Source organism: Ceratotherium simum, chromosome 26 (genome assembly GCF_057802395.1).
Source record: "Ceratotherium simum simum isolate JZ-2026a chromosome 26, ASM5780239v1, whole genome shotgun sequence".
Lineage (NCBI taxonomy): Eukaryota > Metazoa > Chordata > Mammalia > Perissodactyla > Rhinocerotidae > Ceratotherium > Ceratotherium simum.
The window spans coordinates 37,302,029-37,323,122 of record NC_141925.1 but is presented as its reverse complement, the minus strand read 5'-3'; the positions used below and the strand labels follow the sequence as shown (position 1 = coordinate 37,323,122).

At 41.1% G+C, this 21,094-nt stretch overlaps 1 protein-coding gene across 2 annotated transcripts in view; it reads right to left on the bottom strand.

Moving 5' to 3' along the window:
* Window positions 1-2,542: 2,542 nt before the first annotated feature.
* RSPH10B (radial spoke head 10 homolog B) overlaps window positions 2,543-21,094 on the bottom strand; it is a 69,655-nt gene continuing 51,103 nt past the window's right edge. The window contains exons 16-19 of one of the 2 annotated variants that reach the window (XM_004440857.3): window positions 20,215-20,340; window positions 18,699-18,792; window positions 3,938-4,136; window positions 2,543-2,807 (exon numbers count right to left, since the gene is read on the bottom strand). In XM_004440857.3, coding sequence (XP_004440914.1) covers window positions 2,633-2,807; window positions 3,938-4,136; window positions 18,699-18,792; window positions 20,215-20,340 — 594 coding nt within the window. In that variant the 3' untranslated portion in view covers window positions 2,543-2,632. The remainder of the gene's footprint in view (window positions 2,808-3,937; window positions 4,137-18,698; window positions 18,793-20,214; window positions 20,341-21,094) is intronic. The other variant, XM_087449218.1, reaches the window with a different exon arrangement.

Sequence of the window (21,094 nt, the reverse complement as noted above, 5' to 3'; positions counted from 1 at the left end):
CCCGGTCACTAGACCTGAAATGGTGACTTTGAGGCATCTGCCCAAAGTAATTGCTAGACATGATTTTTTCTTGAGTACTAATTTTTAGAGCACATATAATCCGAAGAACTCAATGCAAGTGCCCCAGTGTGGTCTAAACAGCGAGTATTCATTTGTCACAGAGAACTCCGAGTAGCCACAACTCTGTATGCATCTTCACAGCTGAGACGTAGCCGGACTGAGTTTGATTTAACTTCACCTAACTTTTGGTGGTCTGGACATCCCAGAGGTTGGGTGAAAACTGGCCAGGCATGGTCTGGAAAAACCAGTACTACCCTGGCCCTGAAGGGAGCTCTCCACAGTCCCCTTCACTGAAGCTGCATGAGCCTGCCAAGTGAGGGAGGAGAGGGGGAACTGACTTCTCATCAGTTTGAAGCATTGTCATTGTCACCCAGTCTTACATAATTCACAATTTCCATTATTTCCTCAACCCAGAGGTTACTTGAGATTGTGTGTTTTCGTTACCAATGATATGAGGCTTTCTTTATTGTGTGCATTCGTTGCCGACTTAACTGCAGCACAATTAAATTGTGGTCTCTGCTGTATTATTTGAAATTGTTGCACTTTTCAACCTAAAATGTACTGTGTTTTTGTCATTGTTCATTCTCTGTTGCGTTCTGGTTTCCAACTCTATGTGTTAATTCAAACTTTTTCATTTAGTTGCTTAACTTTTCTATGCCCTTACTAAATGTTTGTCTTCTTCATCTGGTTCCTCCATCATGATTGTAGTTTTCTTCCCTGTGAGCCTGTCAGCTTTTGCACAGCTAGTATGGAAGATGCATATGAGTAATGCATCTTTTTGCTTGTTGGTCCTTTTATTATTATTATTATTATTATTTTTTTTTTTTTGTGAGGAGATCAGCCCTGTGCTAACATCCGCCAATCCTCCTCTTTTTTTGCTGAGGAAGACGGCCCTGGGCTAACATCTGTGCCCATCTTCCTCCACTTTATATGGGACGCCGCCACAGCACGGCTTGCCAAGCAGTGCGTCGGTGCGCGCCCGGGATCCGAACCAGCGAACCCCGGGCCGCCGCAGCGGAGTGCGCGCACTTAACTGCTTGCGCCACCGGGCCGGCCCCCTTTTATTATTATTTTTATCTGTATCACGCAGATGTTTGCTTTAAATTCTGTTTTGTCTGTTTTTACTATTGCTTGCTATTCCAATCATCTTGATTAGAGTTTCTTCATCCATCTTTTTCCATATCTTTATTTTCATCCTTTCTCTACGGTTTTGTTAAGATGTTGCCCTTGTAAAGAGTAACGCTGAATTTGGTTTTGTTTTTTTTTGTGAGGAGGACTAGCCCTGAGCTAACATCCGATGCCAATCTTCCCCATTTTTTCTTGAGGAAGATTGGCCCTGGGCTAACATCTGTGCCCATCTTCCTCCACTTTATATGGGACACGGCCACAGCTTGGCTTAACAAGCGGTGCGTAGGTGCATGCCTGGGATCTGAACCTGCAAACCCTGGGCCGCTGCAGCCGAGTGCACGCACTTAACCGCTGTGCCAGCAGGCTGGCCCCTGAATTTGGTTTCTTTAATCCAATATAATTATCTCAGGGGTGGGCGTGTTGGGGAGTGTTGAGGGAGCTAACCCTTTACACTGGTGAGGACTGGTCTATTTGCACTTGCCTCGCCATCTTTTGTCTATTCTCTTTCCATCCTTTTTCTTTGTTGTTGTCCCTTCTCCCAGCTTTATGGTGGATGGTAGTTTCCCTCCTGCTAGTTTGGAAGCTATAGATTGTTTTTTTCTTTCTTTTTTTTTTTTTTTTTTGCTGAGGAAGATCGGCCCTGAGCTAACATCTGTGCCCATCTTCCTCCACTTTATATGTGGGACGCCTGCCACAGCATGGCTTGATAAGCAGTGTGTAGGTCTGCACCCAGGATCCGAACCTGCGAACCCAGGGCTGCCAAAGCAGAACACAGAAACTTAACCACTATGCCACCAGGCCGGCCCCCATTGATTGTATTTTTATGCTTTTAGTGGTTACCCTTAAATTTAACACAGATTATTAGCTGTTACCTTTTCTAACAGAGAGAGACTTAAAGTATTCACTTAGCCACCGACTGCACACTTGGTCCTCACCCTTGTGTAGTCATTTGGCCTTGTGTCCATGCGATGCTGTTTGCAGTGCTGTGGGAATCGGTAGGAAAGGGCCAGGGAAGGAGCCCTGTAAGAGGTGGCCTGTGAAGGACAGGTAGGATTTGGACACAGGGTGGTTACAAACACCAAAGGAGGCAGTTCAATGTAAATAACTTCATCCATTCCCCACGGCTTTCAGATTGGTTTCATCAGATTCTAAACTTAAGCACCAATCCTATACTTTGATTTTTTGAAAAACATACTGAATACACACACATTTAATACCCATATGTGTTTATTTTCATTCAACTCAGTTTTCAAAATGCAGGCATTTCAGTGGCCCAACCACATAGGGAAGCTGAAACACAGTGGGTAGTGGTATTTCAAAAACACTAAGACGGGAAGTAAAACACAAGCAATTTTATTGGTCAGAAAATTGGTTACAGTGCTTCAGCTCTAAGCTCTTTTTACATCTACTTGTCCTTGTGGCTCATTTACAAACCCAGCAAACTCTACTTTTTCTTTTTCTTACTTGTGATGGACCTGCTTGATTGAGACGCCACTGTGTCTTCTTTCGGGAGGCTCGGCGTGAAATTCGAGGATGGGGCATCCACTGGTTCCTTGATCACAGTGATGTCGACCTCAAAGTCTTGTCTTTTGGCCTCTTCCTTTCTCAAGCTATTCAGCCTAACACGAAAAGTAAACACAAGAAGGTATCCCTTTTGTTCCTTTGAAATTTCAAAACCAGTTTTTATGCTGTATATGGTGTAAAGTATTCCATACCTGGATTTCAACAGTTTTTGTAAACAAAAATGTAGTCACCACTTTGCCTGAAATAAAAAGTGATGCATTTCTAAGCGGTCCGCGATGAAATTTCCGTATACCTAAAGTGACTTTGAACCACTTTTCTCTGTAGCTAACTTAGCAGCTAGTAAGTGGCCTTTTAAAAGGCTCTTGTAGTCTTTTCCCTGGGTATAGTTTAATGATTTTTTCAACAGACTAACAGCCTTGAGGTGCACTTTACCAAGGGCAGGCGTTTGCACTCTGGACCGATATGTCTGCATAGAACCAAGCTTGGATAGTGGTTCTAGAAAAGTAAGTGTGCAGCATTTACTGGGTGCTCACCATGTGCCAGGCATTGTTGTAGACACTTTACAAACATTAGCTCACTCAATCCTCACAACAGTCCTATGGGGTATTATCTCCATCTTACAGATGAGGAAACTGAGGCATACAGTGACAGACCCTTCCCAAAGTTACCCAAGAGTTAAGTGGTGGGGCTAGGATTTGAACCTGGGCAGTCTAGATCTGTGGCCTGACCTTCAGCCACTATGCCACATTGCCTCTTTGTGCGAGCTGTGAGACACACGACGCCATGAGCCCACAGGCAGGACTCTTCCAGGCCCTCATGGGGACGTGCCACCCTTAAGAAGTTGTGTATTTTTTCTTTTGTTTTTTTTTTTGTGAGGAAGATCAGCCCTGAGCTAACATCTGCCAATCCTCCTCTTTTGGGTGAGGAAGACCGGCCCTGGGCTAACATCTGTGCCCATCTTCCTCTACTTTATATGGGACGCCGCCACAGCGTGGCTTGACAAGTGGTGCATCGGTGCGTGCCCGGGATCCACACCGGCGAACCCCAGGCCGCCGAAGCAGAGCGCACGCACTTAACCGCTGCACCACCGGGCCGGTCCCAGAAGTCATGTACTTTTAATGAAAGCACTTGGTCCAGAAACTTCTGGCAGCTACAGAAGACAGGAAAGGAAGATAACTAAGAGCTCACGACAGAGAGAAGGAGCTGAGAGGTTTCATAAAGTTACCTCGCCTCCAGTTCCTCATTTTCAATTTTCTGCTGTTTGGCCTTCGCTGCATTACATAACCTATTTTCCTTTACTTTCTCCTTGAGAGTTTCTTCATGTTTATGTGCTTGGAAGAGTGTGTTCACAAAAAAGATGTACATATTACTGATCCACGTGTTGAGCTTTTCCTTTTGTACATCCTTGGATTTTTCTTTTTTCTCTGGAAGAAAGTTTAATTACAATGAACGTTAACACAATCCTGCAGTAACGGTGGCGTCTCCGCTCACGCTCCGGCTCCGCCACTTCCCCTCGTGGGCTGTGTCCTCACCCCGTCAGGGGGCTGCTGTGCCCATGGGCTGCGAGGGGCAAGGTGACCACAGAACGCTTCAGTGATTTCCGGGGACAGGCAGGTGTCAGCAGCCCATAGCTACAATTGTCAACATTTCCTTTGAGTCTCCTGGTACCTGTATTTTTTTTCTGAATAGCTTGTCTTTTGGTTTTCTAAAATTAAAATTTCAGAAAATTTATAACATTTCCATGTTTCAGGGAAAAAAAAAACCTCTTGGCTTTTGCATACATTCTTATTATTTTCTTAATTGAAAACTGCCTTTAAAAAGAGGATTTTGTTAATCTCCATAATATATAAAGAACTCACACAACTGAATAACAGAAAAACAAATAACCTAATCAAAAAATGGGCAGAGGAAATGAATAGATACTTCTCCAAAGAAGATATACAGATGGCCAATAGGCACATGAAAAGATGCTCAACATCACTAGTCATCAGGGAAATGCAAATCAAAACCACACTAAGATATCACCTTACACCCGTTAGAATGGCTATAATCACCAAGACAAAAAGCAACAAATGCTGGAGAGGCTGTGGAGAAATGGGAACCCTAATCCACTGCTGGGGGGAACGCAAACTGGTGCAGCCTCTATGGAAAACAGTATGGCGAGTCCTCAAAAAATTAAAAATAGAAATACCTTATGATCCAGCTATCCCACTGCTGGGAATCTATCTAACGAACCTGAAATCAACAACCCAAAGAGGCTTATGCACCCCTATGTTCATCACAGCATTATGCACTATAGCCAAGACATGGAAGCAACTCAAGTGTCCCTCAACTGATGATTGGATAAAGGTGTGGTATATATATACCACGGAATACTACTTAGCCATAAAAAAAGACAAAATCGTCCCATTTGCAACAACATGGATGGACCTGGAGGGTATTATGTTAAGTGAAATAAGCTAGAAACAGGAAGACAAACAGTGCTTGATTTCACTCATATGTGGAACATAAACCAACATACAGACAGATAGAAGTGTTTGGTGGTTACCAGGGGCTCGGGGAGGTGGCACAAGGGGTGGAGGGATGCACTTATGTGGTGACTGACAACCAATAACGTACAACAAAAATTTCACAATAAAAAAAAACCTGCAAAAAATAAAAATAAAAAATAAATTAATTAAATAAATAAATAAAAAGAGGACTTTGACTCTGAATAAGAAGGTAGGTAAAATTATTGACCTGGTAAGGAGTTGCTTCATGTCTGCTAAGGCCAACAGATACCCACTTTGGAATGTGTTTAAAATAGTTGATTCTGGGAAGATAACACTTTGGATAGTTCTATCATATCAATAGGATCTGGGATCTTTCAAAACAGCAATGATTTTTAGACTATGTCTATGGCTTGGGCGACTCCACTGTATGATGGTGAGGCTAGGGGAGGAGTGTGGGGGCAGGTACTACGTACAGGAAGGTAGGATTCTGTGAACAATCCATCCTCCCTCCCCAGGAGCCACGTGGAGGGCCCAGAGTGGAGGACTAATAGGTAGAACCTTGATACCAATGCCAGATTATACAACGACTGAGGGAAACCTTCATCTGCACTTCCCACATGAACTCTTAGGTTCTAGAATATCAGGATAACCTGTGGCAGGCCTAGGCCTGGAGATGTGTGGTAGTAACTGACGAAGACCAACCCACTGGGATTGCTGGCCCTGTCCCAGGCTTCTGGGCACCACGTCAAGGGTCTTGCACAGCCTCTGCTAAGCAGCAGAGTGTAGCAGGTAAGAGCACAGCCTTGAGCCAAATCGCTTAGACTCAAGGCTGAGCTCTGGCACTTCCTAGCTCTGTAACCTTGGCAAGTTAATGTCTCTGTGCCCTCGTTTCCTCATCATCTGCCAAAGGGGAACCTCACAGGGGTGGCGTGAAGATTAGATGCATTAATACAAGTAAGCATTAAGTGCCAGGCAGAGAGTAAGCGCTCAGTAGTAAGCTTGTGGTGTTCCCACAGGCCACGTCTGCCAAAGCAAATTATTACCTTACATACTGTTATAAAATAAAAAAGACAAGTCAAACACTGGGAGAAAATATCAGTAAAACGTATTAGACAAAGGATGACTTGTATCCAGCATACATAAAGAACTCTTTTTTTTTTTTGGCAAAGAAGATTGTCCTTGAGCTAACATCTGTGCCAATCTTCCTCTATTTTACACATGGGTCACCACCACAGCATGGCTTAATGAGTGGTGTGTAGGTCCGCGCCCAGGATCCGAACCCACGAACTCCAGGCTGCCAAAGCAGAGCACACAAACTTAACCACTATGCCACCAGGCCAGCCTCAAGAACTCTTATATGAGTTCTTTTTTGCTTGTCTCAATGAGACAAACAGCCCAATTAAAAAAATTTAAACACACTACTAAGTGTTGGAGAAGACATGGAGAAACTAGACCTCCTCATATGTTACTGATAGCATGTAAAATGATGTGGCCAATTAGGAAAACAGTTTGGCTATTTATTTTAAAAGTTAAACATACACTTAGCATATGACACAACAATTCCACTGCTACGTATCTATCCAAGAGAAATGAAAACATAGTCACAAAGACTTACACACCTACATTGCTTATTCATGATAGCCAAAAAGTGGAAACAACTCAACTGTCCATCAACTGATGAATGGATAAAATGTGGTATATCCAGACAATGGAATACTACTCAGCAATACAAAGGAGCACAGTACCTGCTACAACATGAATGAATCCCAAAATAATTATAAATGAAAGAAGCCAGATGCAAAAGACATATGATTCCATTTATATGAAAATGTCCAGAAAAGGCAAATCCATGGAGAGAGAAAGCAGATCACTGGCACCAACTGGCCCATGGGCACCCCTAGCACTCCATGTGCCTCACCCACACATACCTCCACCCTGTGGCCAGCTCCCTGTGTGTGCTCCTGATGGCAGTGAGAGTGAGCTTTGGCAGATGGCTAGTAAGCCCACACAGAAAGCTGGCCCAAATCTGTGGGCCAGGGAGAGACCACAAACTTGAGCTTTAGCACCAATCTTGGAAAAGCAAAAAGAAAGCTGTCAGCACTTGCCCTGGTACACTGCAGGATCAAGAGACGGCATACAAGCTTAAGAATTCTGCCATAAGAGGGAGCAAGAAATGTGGAGCAGGTGCGTCCATAGACAGTCTGAGAAAGCCTCAGAACCCCTAGCAGGGCTGAAGAAGGTATTTCCCTCCGAAAGGGAGTTAGTAAAGACGGGAGGAGGTGACTGCTACTTCAAATGCAAAGACAGCAACGCAAGACTTAAAGGAACATGAAAAATCTAGGAAACATGACACCGCCAAAAGATCACAATAATCTTCCAGTGACCGGCCCCAAAGACACAGAGGTCTGCAATTTACCCAAGAAAGAGTTCAAAATAGCTGTTTTAAGGAAGCTCAGTGAGCTGCAAGAAAACACAGAAAAACAATTTAATGAAATCAGGAAAACAACACATGAACAAAATGAGAAGTTTAACAAGGTGATAGAAATCACAACCAAACAAATTCTGAAGCTGAAAAATAAAATGAGTGAAATGAAAAATGCAAGAGAGCAGAATGGATCAAGCAGAAGAAAGAATCTGTGCATTAACAGACAGGAACTTTGAAACCCAGTCAGAGGAGATCAAAGAAAAAAGAATGAAACAGAGTCGCTAGAATACGCTTAGCACAGTTTAGGCTCTGGGAATATAGCAGTGGTTATAACTAAGTTTCAAGTAGTGATACCTGCAAAAAAGAGAAACTAAGGCAGGGTCAGGGGGCAGATACAGGGTGGAATGCTATTTTAAGAGAGTAGTCAGGAAGATCTTATTCTTGAGGTGAAATGGGGCCTATTTAATCCTTGCCACAGTTCTTAGGTCAGCATTATTCTGGTCATTTGGTTGTGTTGTCTGAAAGCCCATCTCCGGTAGACTCTTTAGGAAGGGCTTGTGAGAACATGTTCCTCGAGTTCACGAACGGCCATAAGAGTTAGTCTGTAGCCTTCATATCTTGAAGTCAAACAGAAAGTCCCTAGCTCATATTTCCTCTCCTTGAGGAACTTTTGCCCCTACTGTCTCATCCCTCTCAGTTTGAATTCTACTCCTAGTGCTTTCTCCTCAGTATGGAGGTTTTCCTGGAAGGAGCTTTAGTTTGTTCGCTGCGAGAGTTTCTAGGGCCCGACTGCCCTAGCCCCTCAGCCTTCCTCTGGCCCCTGTAATCATTAGTAAACTGGAGTGTACACAGTCTCACCCTGTTTCAGTTGCTGTTCTCAGATGGGCCTTCCATGCTTTCCCATGAGTTCTTGGGAATTTTGAGTTCTCATGTTCTCAGGTCTATAGATACCCAACTGCTTCTCTCTGTCTTTTATGTCTGTTACTTTCTTTTGCAGCCCTTTTACATTCTGATACCATGCAGGTTCTGTAGCAGTTGGTTTGTCCTTCTCTACTCATATTTTGGCTTTCATGCTGATACCTTCTCACAAAATATGGTTGTATATGCAGTTTATGGGTTTGGGGTTTTGCTATCCTAATTGTGCTGTGTTTATAGGGGAATGTAGGGAGATGAAAAAACCTACACCACGGCCACCCCCATCTTCCCAGAATTCCCACTGTGTGGTTTCCATGTCACTCTCTCTTTCCTAGTTAAGAAACAATGGTCTATTATTTTCATTTTTTATCTTTATCAAGTTTTCATATCTTGGTTATGCTAATTTTGTTAAATGAACTGCAAGGTTTTATCTTATTTTACGCTTTGGAGTTTCAAAAAAAATAATATAATAATAATTCTTATATAAGTGCTTCCTTAAATTTTTTAAAGAACTTGCTCATAAAAATTAAATTAGGGGGAGTAATTTTTTGGTAGTTTTTCTCCCATGATTATTCAGGCTTATATTTTCTTTTCATTTATTTATTTATTTATTTTATTGAGGTAACACTGGTTTATAACATTATATAAATTTCAGGTGTACATCATTATATTTCCATTTCTGTGTAGACTACATCATGTTCACTACCCAATGACTAATTACCATCCATCACCATAGACGTGTTCCCAGTCACCCCTTTTGCCCTCCTCCCTCCCCGCTTACCCTCTGGTAACCATCAGTCTAATCTCTGTATCTATGTGTTTGTTTTTTGTTGTTTTTATCTTCTATTTATGAGTCAGATCATACAGTATTTGACTTTCTCTGTCTGACTTATTTTACCTATCAGGCTTTCTACATTTTCTTGACTCAACTTTCATTATTAACATCTTTGTAGAAAATAATTTCAAATTGTTCAAATTTATTAGCTTAGAAGTGTACATAGCATTTTATTACTGTACTTAGAAAAATTTTATCTGTGGTTATTTACTTTTCCTTCTTAGTTAGTATACGTGTGTTTTATCACTTTTGTTCTGGCTGTACTAGGTTGAGGATGTCTATTTTTATTATCTTTTTACTTAAAGAACCAGCTTTTGATTTAAAGTAAGAGATGTGTGACTCTTCCTTTCACTTGAACACTTAGAGGCCACTGTAGGGTTATTAATTGACCTAACTTCAATATTGTTGTGTCTTAGGGAATAGCGATGCCCAAAAAGCAGGAGAGAGATTGAAGAATGGCCAGTCAGTGAAGCACTCAGAACACACACAACATTTATCGATTAAGTTCACCGTCTTATATGGGTGTGGTTCATGGCGCCCCAAATTGTAATAGCAACAAAGATCACTGATCACAGATCACCATAACAAATATAATAATAATGAAAAAGTTTGAAATATTGCAAGAATTACCAAAAGGTGACACAGAGACACGAAATGAGCAAATGCTGTTGGGAAAATGGCACCAATAGACTTACTTGACACAGGGTTGCCACAAACCTTCAATTTGTAAAAAACACAGTATCTGCGGGGTGCAATAAAATGAACTGCAGTAAAACGAGGTATGGCTGTATAAATTTTCTCTGCTTATAGTTCTGACTATGTCTCATAGGTAATGTTTAAGTTATTTCAATTTCCCAAGTATTATTGAAAAAATGCAATTTGATTTTCTCTAAGAATTATTTAGAAGAATAGAGAAGTTCATATTTGGTGGGGCTTTTTGTTGTTGTTTGTTTCATTTTTGCTTTTAATTTCCAAGTGTTGGATGATATTTTACTTTTCAAATCAACATACCTTGTCCTTCTTTAAGAAGAAGAGCATAGTGGCATTGAATGACCCCAACAAAAGGAGAGGGACGAAGCTGGAAGCCAGTGTGGACAGGGCTGAGGAATCAACTGGCAGTTGAGGAAAAGGAGTCAGCAGATAGAATGCTGGAGGGATTTCACTAGGAAAAAGGATAATATTAAGAGGAATATGAGGGACTGAATAAGAGTTTGTTCATTGTTGTTTTTAACTTGAGCATCTTTAAAAACCAAAAGTGAATGAGATTCTTGAGAGAGACGAGTCTACTGTATAAGGATACAGTCAACAGTAACACGCTCAAGAGATGGGCAATGTGGGGCCCAGGTGGAGGTACAGCTATCCTGACAGATTGATTCAACTCCATAAGATCATGCCTTAGAAGTGACATCACCAAGATGGCAACATGGGTTTTTCCTAACTTCACTCCCCCTCACAAGAAGAAACAACTATTCATGGACAAGACACCACTGAGAGAATCCTAGAGGCTGAAGCACCCTCCTGCACTGCAGAGAATGAGAGAGCGCATTGGAAGGGTAAGAGGAGCGGCTACACGCTGACCACACTGCCCCTCCCCCAGGTTGGTGCGGCACCATGCAGAGAGGTCTCCCTAGAGCCAATGGTTCCTCCAGTGGGAGAAGAGAGCCCAAGGTGGACATCCAGCTCCCCCAGCATTGTGGTTCACTTCTTGGGAGTCCCAACTTCAGTCCTGCCCCATTGGCAATTGCTAGAGAATCTGCAGGGCTTGACCACTGGGCCCTGGGAATCTGTGACAGAGAAGCAGGGAGGGGCTTGCAGCAATCAGCACTGGGATCTTGGCAGACTGAGTTTCCTACCTGCAGCACCAAGTAGTCCCAAACAGCAGCTTTTCTCATCTACAGAACCAAGTTGGTGGTGCAGTCAGACCAGGGAACTTGGCAAAGTGTAGGTCTGCCTGATTCAGGTTCTCAAATGAAGAGCCATGCCAGCCCTACAGCCTGGTCTGCCTCCTGCCCGGGCAGGGGAGCTGAGTCATAGCCCAGCCCACTGCCATGTAGCTCCTGGCCCTGTCAGACCAGAAAGGCTAGCAAGAACACCTGGAAACTGCACAGTCCAGCAACACTCCAGCAGAGAGTACAGCAGGCAGAGCTGATAGTCAGCAGAGCAAGCCAGTGCCAGGCATGGAGGAGGCAGGTAAGCTAATTCATAGCCCCTTCCACTGCTCAGTGTAGCTCCTGATTGAGAAAACCTGAGAAGCTACTTGGAGCTGGCCCTTCCATCCCACCCAGGCAGGGGAGCTCACTCATAGCCTTGCCCAACTAGAAAGTCTGGCCAGAACACCTAGAAAACTGCATAGCCCAGCAACACTTGAGCAGAGAGTCCAGTAGGCAGAGCTGATAGTCTGGAGAGCAAAGCCAGTGGCCCTATTTGGCCAGGGAACTTGGTTCATGGGTCAGCTTGAGTCAAGGCCACAAGCAAAGAGCCTTGCTGGCTTTGGAGCTGGTTTCCCCTCTGTGTCCAGACAGGGCAACTAATTTGTAGCCCCTCCTCCCCCATTGCTGAATACAGCATTCAGCCTACCTGACCAGGGAGCCCAAGCAGAGCACACGGGAAGCTGCATAGCCCAACAGCCCTGCCTACAGTGGCACTTGAACAGAGAGCCAAGCCCATGACTTTCCCCATCTGCAGAGTGACCTCGTCTGGTCGGGGAATTCAATGCATGCTTTTGCCTGATGTGAGTCCCCAAACAACAAGCCATGCAAGCCCTGGACCCTGTCGTGCTGCTCCACCAGGGAAGGGAAGCTAATTCATAGCCCCACCTATGCTGAATATAGTACCCAGTGCCGACCATCTGGTAAACCTGATGGGAACACCCAGGCAACCGTGAAGCCCATCCTACAGGCTCGCTTGGTCAGGGAACCAAACCAGCAGTCCTATCCAACTGTTGTCAGCCAGCAGCACCCCCTTTCCCAATCTCAGAGCTTGGGCAGTGGCCTTGCCCAAAAATAGACCCTGATAACAAGCCCCACCTGCCCACAGAAGTACCAGCAGACACATCCAGAAACCCAAAGTGAGCTGAATTTTGAAGGACTCTCTCTTCTAAAGCTAACCTGTAAAGTCTGGAAGAGGAGACCACTTACTCAAATGCACAGATACCAAAACAAGGAATCAAGGATCATGAAAAATCAGGTAAACATGACACCACCAAAGGAAACTAATAAAGCTCCAATAACTGAGCCTAAAGAAATGGAGATCTATGAACTGTCAGACAAAGAATTCAGAATAATCTTCTCAAAGAAGTTTAGTGAACTACAGTATTTAGTGAACTACCGTAGCACACAGACACCTAAACGAAATTAGGAAAATAACGCATGAACAAGAAGTTCAACAAAGAAACTGAAACCAACCACACACACAAAAAAAAAAACCCAGAAATCCTAGAGCCGAAAAATACAATGACTGAACTGAAGAATTCAATAAAGAGCTTCAAAAGAAGACTCAACCACGCAGAAGAAAGAATCAGTGACCTAGAAGACAGGACATTTGAAATTATCCAGTCTGAGGAGAAAAAGAAAAAATAATGAAAAAGAGTGAAAAAAGCCTATGGGACTTATGGGGCACAATCAAAAGAAACAACATCCACATTAAGGGAATTCTAGAAGAGAAAGAGAAAGGGATAGAAAGTATATTTAAAGCAATAATGGCAGAAAACTTTCCAAATCTGGGAAGAGAAATGGACCTCCAGATCCATGAGGCCTAAAGGACCCCAAATAGGTTGAACCCAAATATGGCTACACTGAAACACATAATTAAATTGTTAAAAGTCAAAGACAAAGAATTTTTTTTCTTTTTTTTTTGGTGAGGAAGATCTGCCCTGAGCTAACATCTGCCAATCCTCCTCTTTTTGCTGAGGAAGACGCCCTGGGCTAACATCCATGCCCATCTTCCTCCACTTTATATGGGACGCCACCACAGCATGGCTTCCCAAGCGGTGCATCGGTGCGCGCCCGGGATCTGAACTGGTGAATCCCGGGCCGCAGCAGTGGAGCACATGCACTTAACCGCTTGTGCCACTGGGCTGGCCCCAAAGACAAAGAATTTTTAAAGCAGCAAGAGAAAAGAGAGAGGTTATATACAAAGGAACCCCCATAAGACTACCAGCAGATTTCTCAACAGAACTTTTCAGGCCAGGAGAGAATGGGATGATATATTTAAAATATTGAAAGAAAGAAACTGTCAACCAAGAATTCTATACCCAGCAAAGCTGTTCTTCAGAAATGACTTTCCAGAACAAACAAAAACAGAGTTCATCACCACTAGACCTGCCTTAAAAGAAATGCTAAAGGGAATTCTTTGAGTGGAAGTAAAAGAATGCTAATTAACATCATAAAAGCATAAGAAGGTAGTGTAAAACTCACTGGGAATGGTAAATACATAGTCAAAGTTAGATTCCATAATATGATAATGGTGGTGTGTAATTCACTTACAACTCTAGTTCAAAAGTTAAAAAAAGTAGTAAAAATAACCATAATTACAATAATCTGTTATTAGTTACACAATATAAAAAATAAGTAAACAGTAACATCAGTAACCTAAAATATGAGGAGGAGACATAAGTGTAAAATTTAAGAATTCTATTGAAGCTGTTATCAGTTTAAAATAGGTTATTATAATTTTAAGATATTTTATGTAAGCCTCGTGGTAACCACAAGGGAAAAACCTGTAGTAATAACACAAAAGAACATGATAAAGATGTCAAAGCATACTGATAACAAAAGACATCAAAACACACAAAAAAAAAGAAGGATAAGAAACAAGGAACAATGGATTTACAAAACAGCCAGAAAACAATTAACCCAAAATGGCAATAGTAAGTCCTTACCTATTAATAATTACTTTAAACATAAATGGATTAAATTCTCCAAGCAAAACACATAGAATGGCTGAACGGATTTTTAAAAAGCAAGTTCCAACCATATACTGCCTACAAGAATTCACTTTAGCCTTAAAGCCACACATAGACTGAGAGTGAAGGGATGGAAAAAGATATATCAAGCAAATGGCAACCAAAAAAAAAAAAAAAAAAAAAAGCAGGGGTAGATATACTGATATCAGACAAAATGGACTTTAAAGTAAAAATGGTAAAAAGAGACAAGGAATGTCATTATATGATGATAAAGAGGTGAATCCATCAAGAAGATATAACAATTGTAAATATGTATGCACCCAACATTGGAGCACCTATGTCTATAAAGCAAAAACTAACAGAGCACAAAGGAGAAATAGACAGCATTACAATAATGGTTGGTGATTTTTAATATCCTACTCTCAACAATGGATAGATCATCCAGAGAATCAATACAGGCAGCAGATTTAATCAACACTATAGACCAAATGGACCTTACAGAGATATACAGAACATTCTATCTGACAACAGCAGAATACACATTCTTCTCAAGTGCACATGGAACATTTTCTAGAACAGACCATATGTTAGGCCACAAAACAAGTTTTAGCAATTTTAAGACGATTGAAATCAGACCAAGTATCTTCTCTGACCAGAAAGGTATGAAACTAGAAATCAATAACAGGAGGAAAACTGGAAAATTCATGAATGCATAGAAATTAAACAACACTCTCTGAGCAACCAATGGATCAAAGGAGAAATTAAAGGGGAAATAAAAAAGTATTTCGAGATAAACAAAAATGGAAACACAACATTCCAAAATGTATGGGATGCATCAAAAGCAGTTCTAAGAGGGACTTCAAAGCAATAAACACCTACATTAAGGAACAAGAAAGATCTCAAACAACCTAACTCTATGCCTTAAAGAACTAGAAAAAGAAGAACAAGCTGAACCCAAAATTAGCAGAAGGAAAGAAATAACAAAGATTAGAACAGAAACAGAGAACAGGAAAACAATAAAAAAGATTAACAAAACAAAGAGTTGATTCTTTGAGAAGATAAACAAAATTAACAAATCTTTAGCTAGACTAACCAAGGAAAAAAGAGAGAGGACCCAAATCAACAAAATTATAAATGAAAACTGAGACCCTACAACTAATACCATACAAATACAAAGGGTCATAAGAGGCTGCTATGAACTATATACCCCAAAACTGGACAACCTAGAAGAAACAGAAAAATTCTTAGAAGCATACAACCTACCCAGACTGAATCAGGAAGAAATGGAAAATCTGAACAGACCAATTACCAGTAAGGAGATTGAATCAATAATCAAAAATCTCCCAACAAAAAAAAAAGCCCAGGATTAGAGGGTTTCACTGGGAAATTTACCAAACATTTAAAGAAGAATTAATACCAATCCTTCTCAAACTCTTTCAAAAAATCGAAGAGGAGGGAACACTCCCAAACTCATTGTATAAGGTTAGCATTACCCTGATACCTAAACCATAAAAGGACACTACCAGAAAAGAAAACTATAGGCCAATATCCTTGATGAATATAGATGAAAAAATTCTCAATAAAATACTAGCAAGCCAAATTCAGCAGCACATTAAAAGGATCATTCACCATGATGAAGTGGGATTTATCCCTAGGATGCAAGGATGGTTCAACATATGCAAATCAATCAGTGTGATACATCATAATGATAGAATGAAAGAAAAAAATCATATGATTATCTCAATAGATGCAGAAAAAGCATTTGACAAAATTAAACATCCCTTCATGATAAAAACTCCTTAACAAAGTAAGTATAGAGGGAACATACTTCAACATAATAAAGGCCATATATGACAAGCACACAGCTACCATCATAGTCAATGGTGAAAGGTTGAAAGCTCTTCCTCTAAGATCAGGAACAAGACAAGGGTGCCCACTCTCACCAGCCCTATTCGACATAGTACTGGAAGTCCTAGCCAGAGCAATCAGGCAAGAAAAAGAAATAAAAGTCATCAGAATTGGAAAGGAAGAAGTAAAATTTCCTCTATTTTCATGTCATCACATGATTTTATATGTAGAAAATCTTAAAGACTCCACCAAAATTGTTAGATCTAATTGTTAGATTGTTAGATCTAATAAACAAATTCAGTAAAGTTGCAGGATACAAAATTAACATACAAAAATCAGTGTGTTTCTACACACTAACCATGAATTATCTGAAAAAGAAATAAAGAAAACCATCCCATTTACAATACCCTCAAAAAGAATAAAATATTTAGGAATAAATTTAACCAAGGAAGTGAAAGATCTCTACTCAATACTACAAGGAAATTGAAGAAGACACAAATAAATGGAAAGGTATCCCATGTTCATGGATTAGAAGATTTAACATTGTTAAAACATCAATACTACCAAACCCATCCATAGATTCAATGTAATCTCTATCAAGATTCCAATGGCATTTTTTTTTTACAAAAGCAGAAAAATTCTAAAATTTATTTGGAGCCACAAAAGACTTCGAATAGCCAAAGCAATCCTGAGAAAGAAGAACAAAATGGGAAGCATCACACTTCCTGATTTCAAGCTATATTAGAAAGCTATAGTAACCCAAACAGTAACCCAAACAGTACTGGCATAAAAACAGACACATAGGCCAATGGAACAGAATTAAGGGCCCAGAAATAAACCCACGCATATACAGTCAACTAATATTTGACAAGGGAGCCAAGAATATTCAATGGAGAAAACACAGTCTCTTCAATAAATAGTGTTGGGAAAACTGGATATTCACATGTGAAAGAATGAAACTCAACCCTATCTTACATCATTCACAAAAATTATCTTGAAATGGTTTAAAGATTTAAATATAAGACCAGAAACCATAAAACTCCTAGAAGAAAACATAGGAAAAAAGTATCTTGACACGGGCCTGGGCAAGGATTTTTTGGATATGACACCTAAAGCACAAGCAACAAAATCAAAAACAAACAAGTGGGACTACATCAAACTAAAAAGCTTCTGCACAGCAAAAGAAACCACCAACAAAATGTAAAGACAACCTACAGAATGGGAAAAAATAAATATCTGCAAACCATATATCTGATAAGAGTTTAATATTCAAAATATATAAAGAACTCATACAACTCAATAGAAAAAAAAATTGCCAATTAAAAAATGGGCAAAGGACCTGAATAGACATTTTTACAAAGAAGATACACAAATGGCTAACAGGTACATGAGAAAATGCTCAACATCACTAATCACAGGGAAATGCAAATCAAAACCACAGTGAGGTATCACCTCTGGTCTGTTAGAATCACTATTATCAAAAAGACAAGAGATAACAAGTTTCTGTAAGGATGCAGAGAAAAGGGAACCCTTGTGCACTGTTGGTGGGAATGTAAATTGGTACAGCCACTATGGAAAACAGTATGGAGATTTCCCAAAAAATTAAAAATAAAACCACCATATGATCCAGCAATTCCACTTCTGGGAATATACCCAAAGGAAATGAAAACACTGTATCAAAGAGATATCTGCACCCCTATGTTCATAGCAGCATTATTTACAATAGCCAAGACATACATGGAAACAACCTAAGTGTCTGTCGATGGATGAATGGATAAATAAGTTGTGGTACACACACACACACACACACACACACACACACACACACACACACAATGGAATACTACTCAGCCATAAAAAAGGAGGAAATCCTGCCATTTGTGACAACACGGATGGGCCTTGAGGGCACAGTACTAAGTGAAATAAGTCAGAAAGAGAAAGACACATACTGTATGATCTCACTTATTTGTGGGCTCTTAAAAAAAAAAAACTCATAGAAAAGAGATCAGATTTGCAGTTACCAGAGGCAGGCAGTGGAGGAGGGGAAACCGTAGGAATGTAGTCAAAAGGCATAAACTTCCAGTTCTCATATAAGTAAGTACTAGATGTAATATACAAGATAATGTCTATAGCTAACACTGCTGTATGATATATATGAAAGTTGTTAAGAGAGTAAATCCTAAGAGGTCTCATTACAAAGAAAAATTTATTTTCTTTCTCTTTTTTTTATCTATGTGAGATGATGGATGTTAACCAAATGTATTGTGGTAAACATTTCACACTATATGTAAGTCAAATCATTATGCTGTACACCTTAAACTTATACAGCACTGTATGTCAATTATATCGCAATAAAACTGGGAAAAAATTACAAAAAGAAAATTGGTAAGATCACGCCTTGAAAGTGAACTCCGTCAAGCCAAGTTGTGGAGAATTGGAAGCAGAACCGGAAGCAGCAGCACCAGCCTAATTTTACTTAAAAGAAGGCTGCTGTACATTTTTATAAACTTTATATCATTTATAAGCAACAGTTTGTAAATATTAAAGTTCTATAATTAAAATACTCACCATTTTGAGATAAGAAAAAGGTTAGCCCTCTTCCTGCAGATTTAAAATTCATTTTTGAAATTCTTTCATCACTTAGAGACTTCTTGATCTTGGGCTTTTATGTAAAAAAAATCAGAAAGCAAAATATTACTTCTGCACATTATAGACTAAAACAAATTTTCTACATGATAAATAATAAGAAAATTATTAATGAGGCCATTCTCTTTAAGCTATTTTCACTATTTTTAACCTGCATAAAATTTGACTACTTTTAACCTGCATATTTGTACTATAACCTGCAGGTTATTGTATCTACTGAAAGGCTCTCCCCAAGAAGCCAAAGATCTGAAACTCTTCCGTGGGTCTGTTGGGAAAGTGTTTGTTAGACACAAGCAGCTGTGCTCACATGCATGTATTAATGGCTTTGATTACCATCCACACGCTGTTTACTCCCACATTTCAGTCTCACCCCTGAACTCCAGATTTGTGTCTCTGGCCGTGCCACCTGCTGTCACCACCTGGATGTCTAATCAGGCACCTTAAGCCTAACGTGTCCAAAACTAATCCTTTAATTTTGCCCCAAAAACTCATCTCCACCCACCCTCGTCTTCCCCTTCATAGTAAGTGGTGACTCTGTTTTTCCAGTTGTTCGGGCCAAATATCTTAAAGTCACCTTTGCCTTCTCTTTCCCTCTCAAACTCCACAGCCTTTAAAATACCTTCAGATAATTCCAACCACTTCCTTCCTGGTTTGTCAACAGCGAAGTCATAGTGGGCTTATTGCTCAGAGGGCCTCCCATCTCATTCAGAACGAAAGCCAGGTCCTCACCACGGCCAGATGCCCCCCTGGTCTGGCTCCCTGCATCACTCAGTTGATCTTCCTGGGCCACTCAGGCGTAGCTACACTTGCTGCTACACTTCTCTTCCAACAACACAAACATGCTCCCACCTCAGGGCCTTTGCACAGGACACTCTCCCTCCTGATAATTAGATGGTTGCTTCCTCACTTCCTCCAGGTGCTCAAGTGTCACTGCACCAGAAGACCTTCCCTTACTACCCACCCTGTCACTCCGTCTCCACCGCCTGCCCTGCTTGTCATCATATCGCTTACACTTCGTAAGTGTCAAGAAGTGTAGCAGTGTGGTAATGGGTGCAAGTTCTGGAGTCAAACTGCCCGCAGACAAACCCCCAGCTCCACTTGCTTACTAGCTCTATGACTGTGGGCAAGTTCCTCAGCCCTTCTGTGCTTCAGTTCCCTCCTAGACATAGTGACAGTACTAAAGGTTGTTGGGGACATTCAGTGAGCTAATACCCAGGACGTGGTTGGCACCTGAAAAACACCGTGAGTGTAGCTGTTACTGTCGTTCACTTGTTACCATCTCCCTCTCCTCACGAGAAGGTCAAGGCCAGGAGGGGACCGGCTTCTCCTCCCCTGTGACATCCCTAGACACTGCAGAGTGCTCACCACACAGACGGTGCACAATGGTGCTGATACCACAGCCGCGTCACTTTTCACGGGGTGAGTTGTAAATACAGACCTCTGATTTCCTTATTTTGCTCATATCAAGCGAGAGTCCCAACTTGCTTGAAGATGACTTGGTGCTACCGCACTGCATGTCAGATTCCTGGCTTGTTGCCACACTTGGACTCCTGTTCTGGATGTTCTAAGCAAAGACAAACACATAAGAGGATTTCTGGTTTCCATGGAGATACACACACACACACACACACACACACACACATGATTTTAATGAAGTATAACTGACTTACAATAAACTACACATAAAGTACACCATTTGCTGAGTTTGGACACATCTACACCTGTGAAACCATCACCTCAGTCAAGACAGTGAACACACTCACCACCCCCAAAGTCTCCTGTGCCTCTTGGTGATCCATTCCTCTTCCTCCATCCACAGGCAACCAATGATCTGCTTTCTGTCACTACAGACGACTTTGCACTTTCTAGGATTTTTTCTTTTTCTTTTTCTTTTTTTTTTCTGCTGAGGAAGATTCACCCTGATCTAACATCTGTTGCCAATCTTTCTCTTTTTTTGCTGAGGAAGATTTGCCCTGAGTTAACATCCGTGCCAGTCTTCCTCTATTTTGCATGTGGGTCACTGCCACATGGCCACCAACAAGTGGTGTAGGTCTGTGCCCAGGAACCAAACCTGGGCCGCCAAAGTGGAGTGAGCCAAACTCAACCACTAGGCCATGGGGCCAGCCCCATGCACTTTCCAAGATTCTATATAATTGGAATCACAAAAGTATGGACCCTTTTTCATCTGGCTTCTTTCACCCAGGATAATTATTTTGATTCATCTATGTTGTTGCATGTATCGTGAGCTATTTCATTGCTGAGTCATACTCTATTGCATGGATATAATATGATTTGTTTATGTTGACGGAAATTTGGAA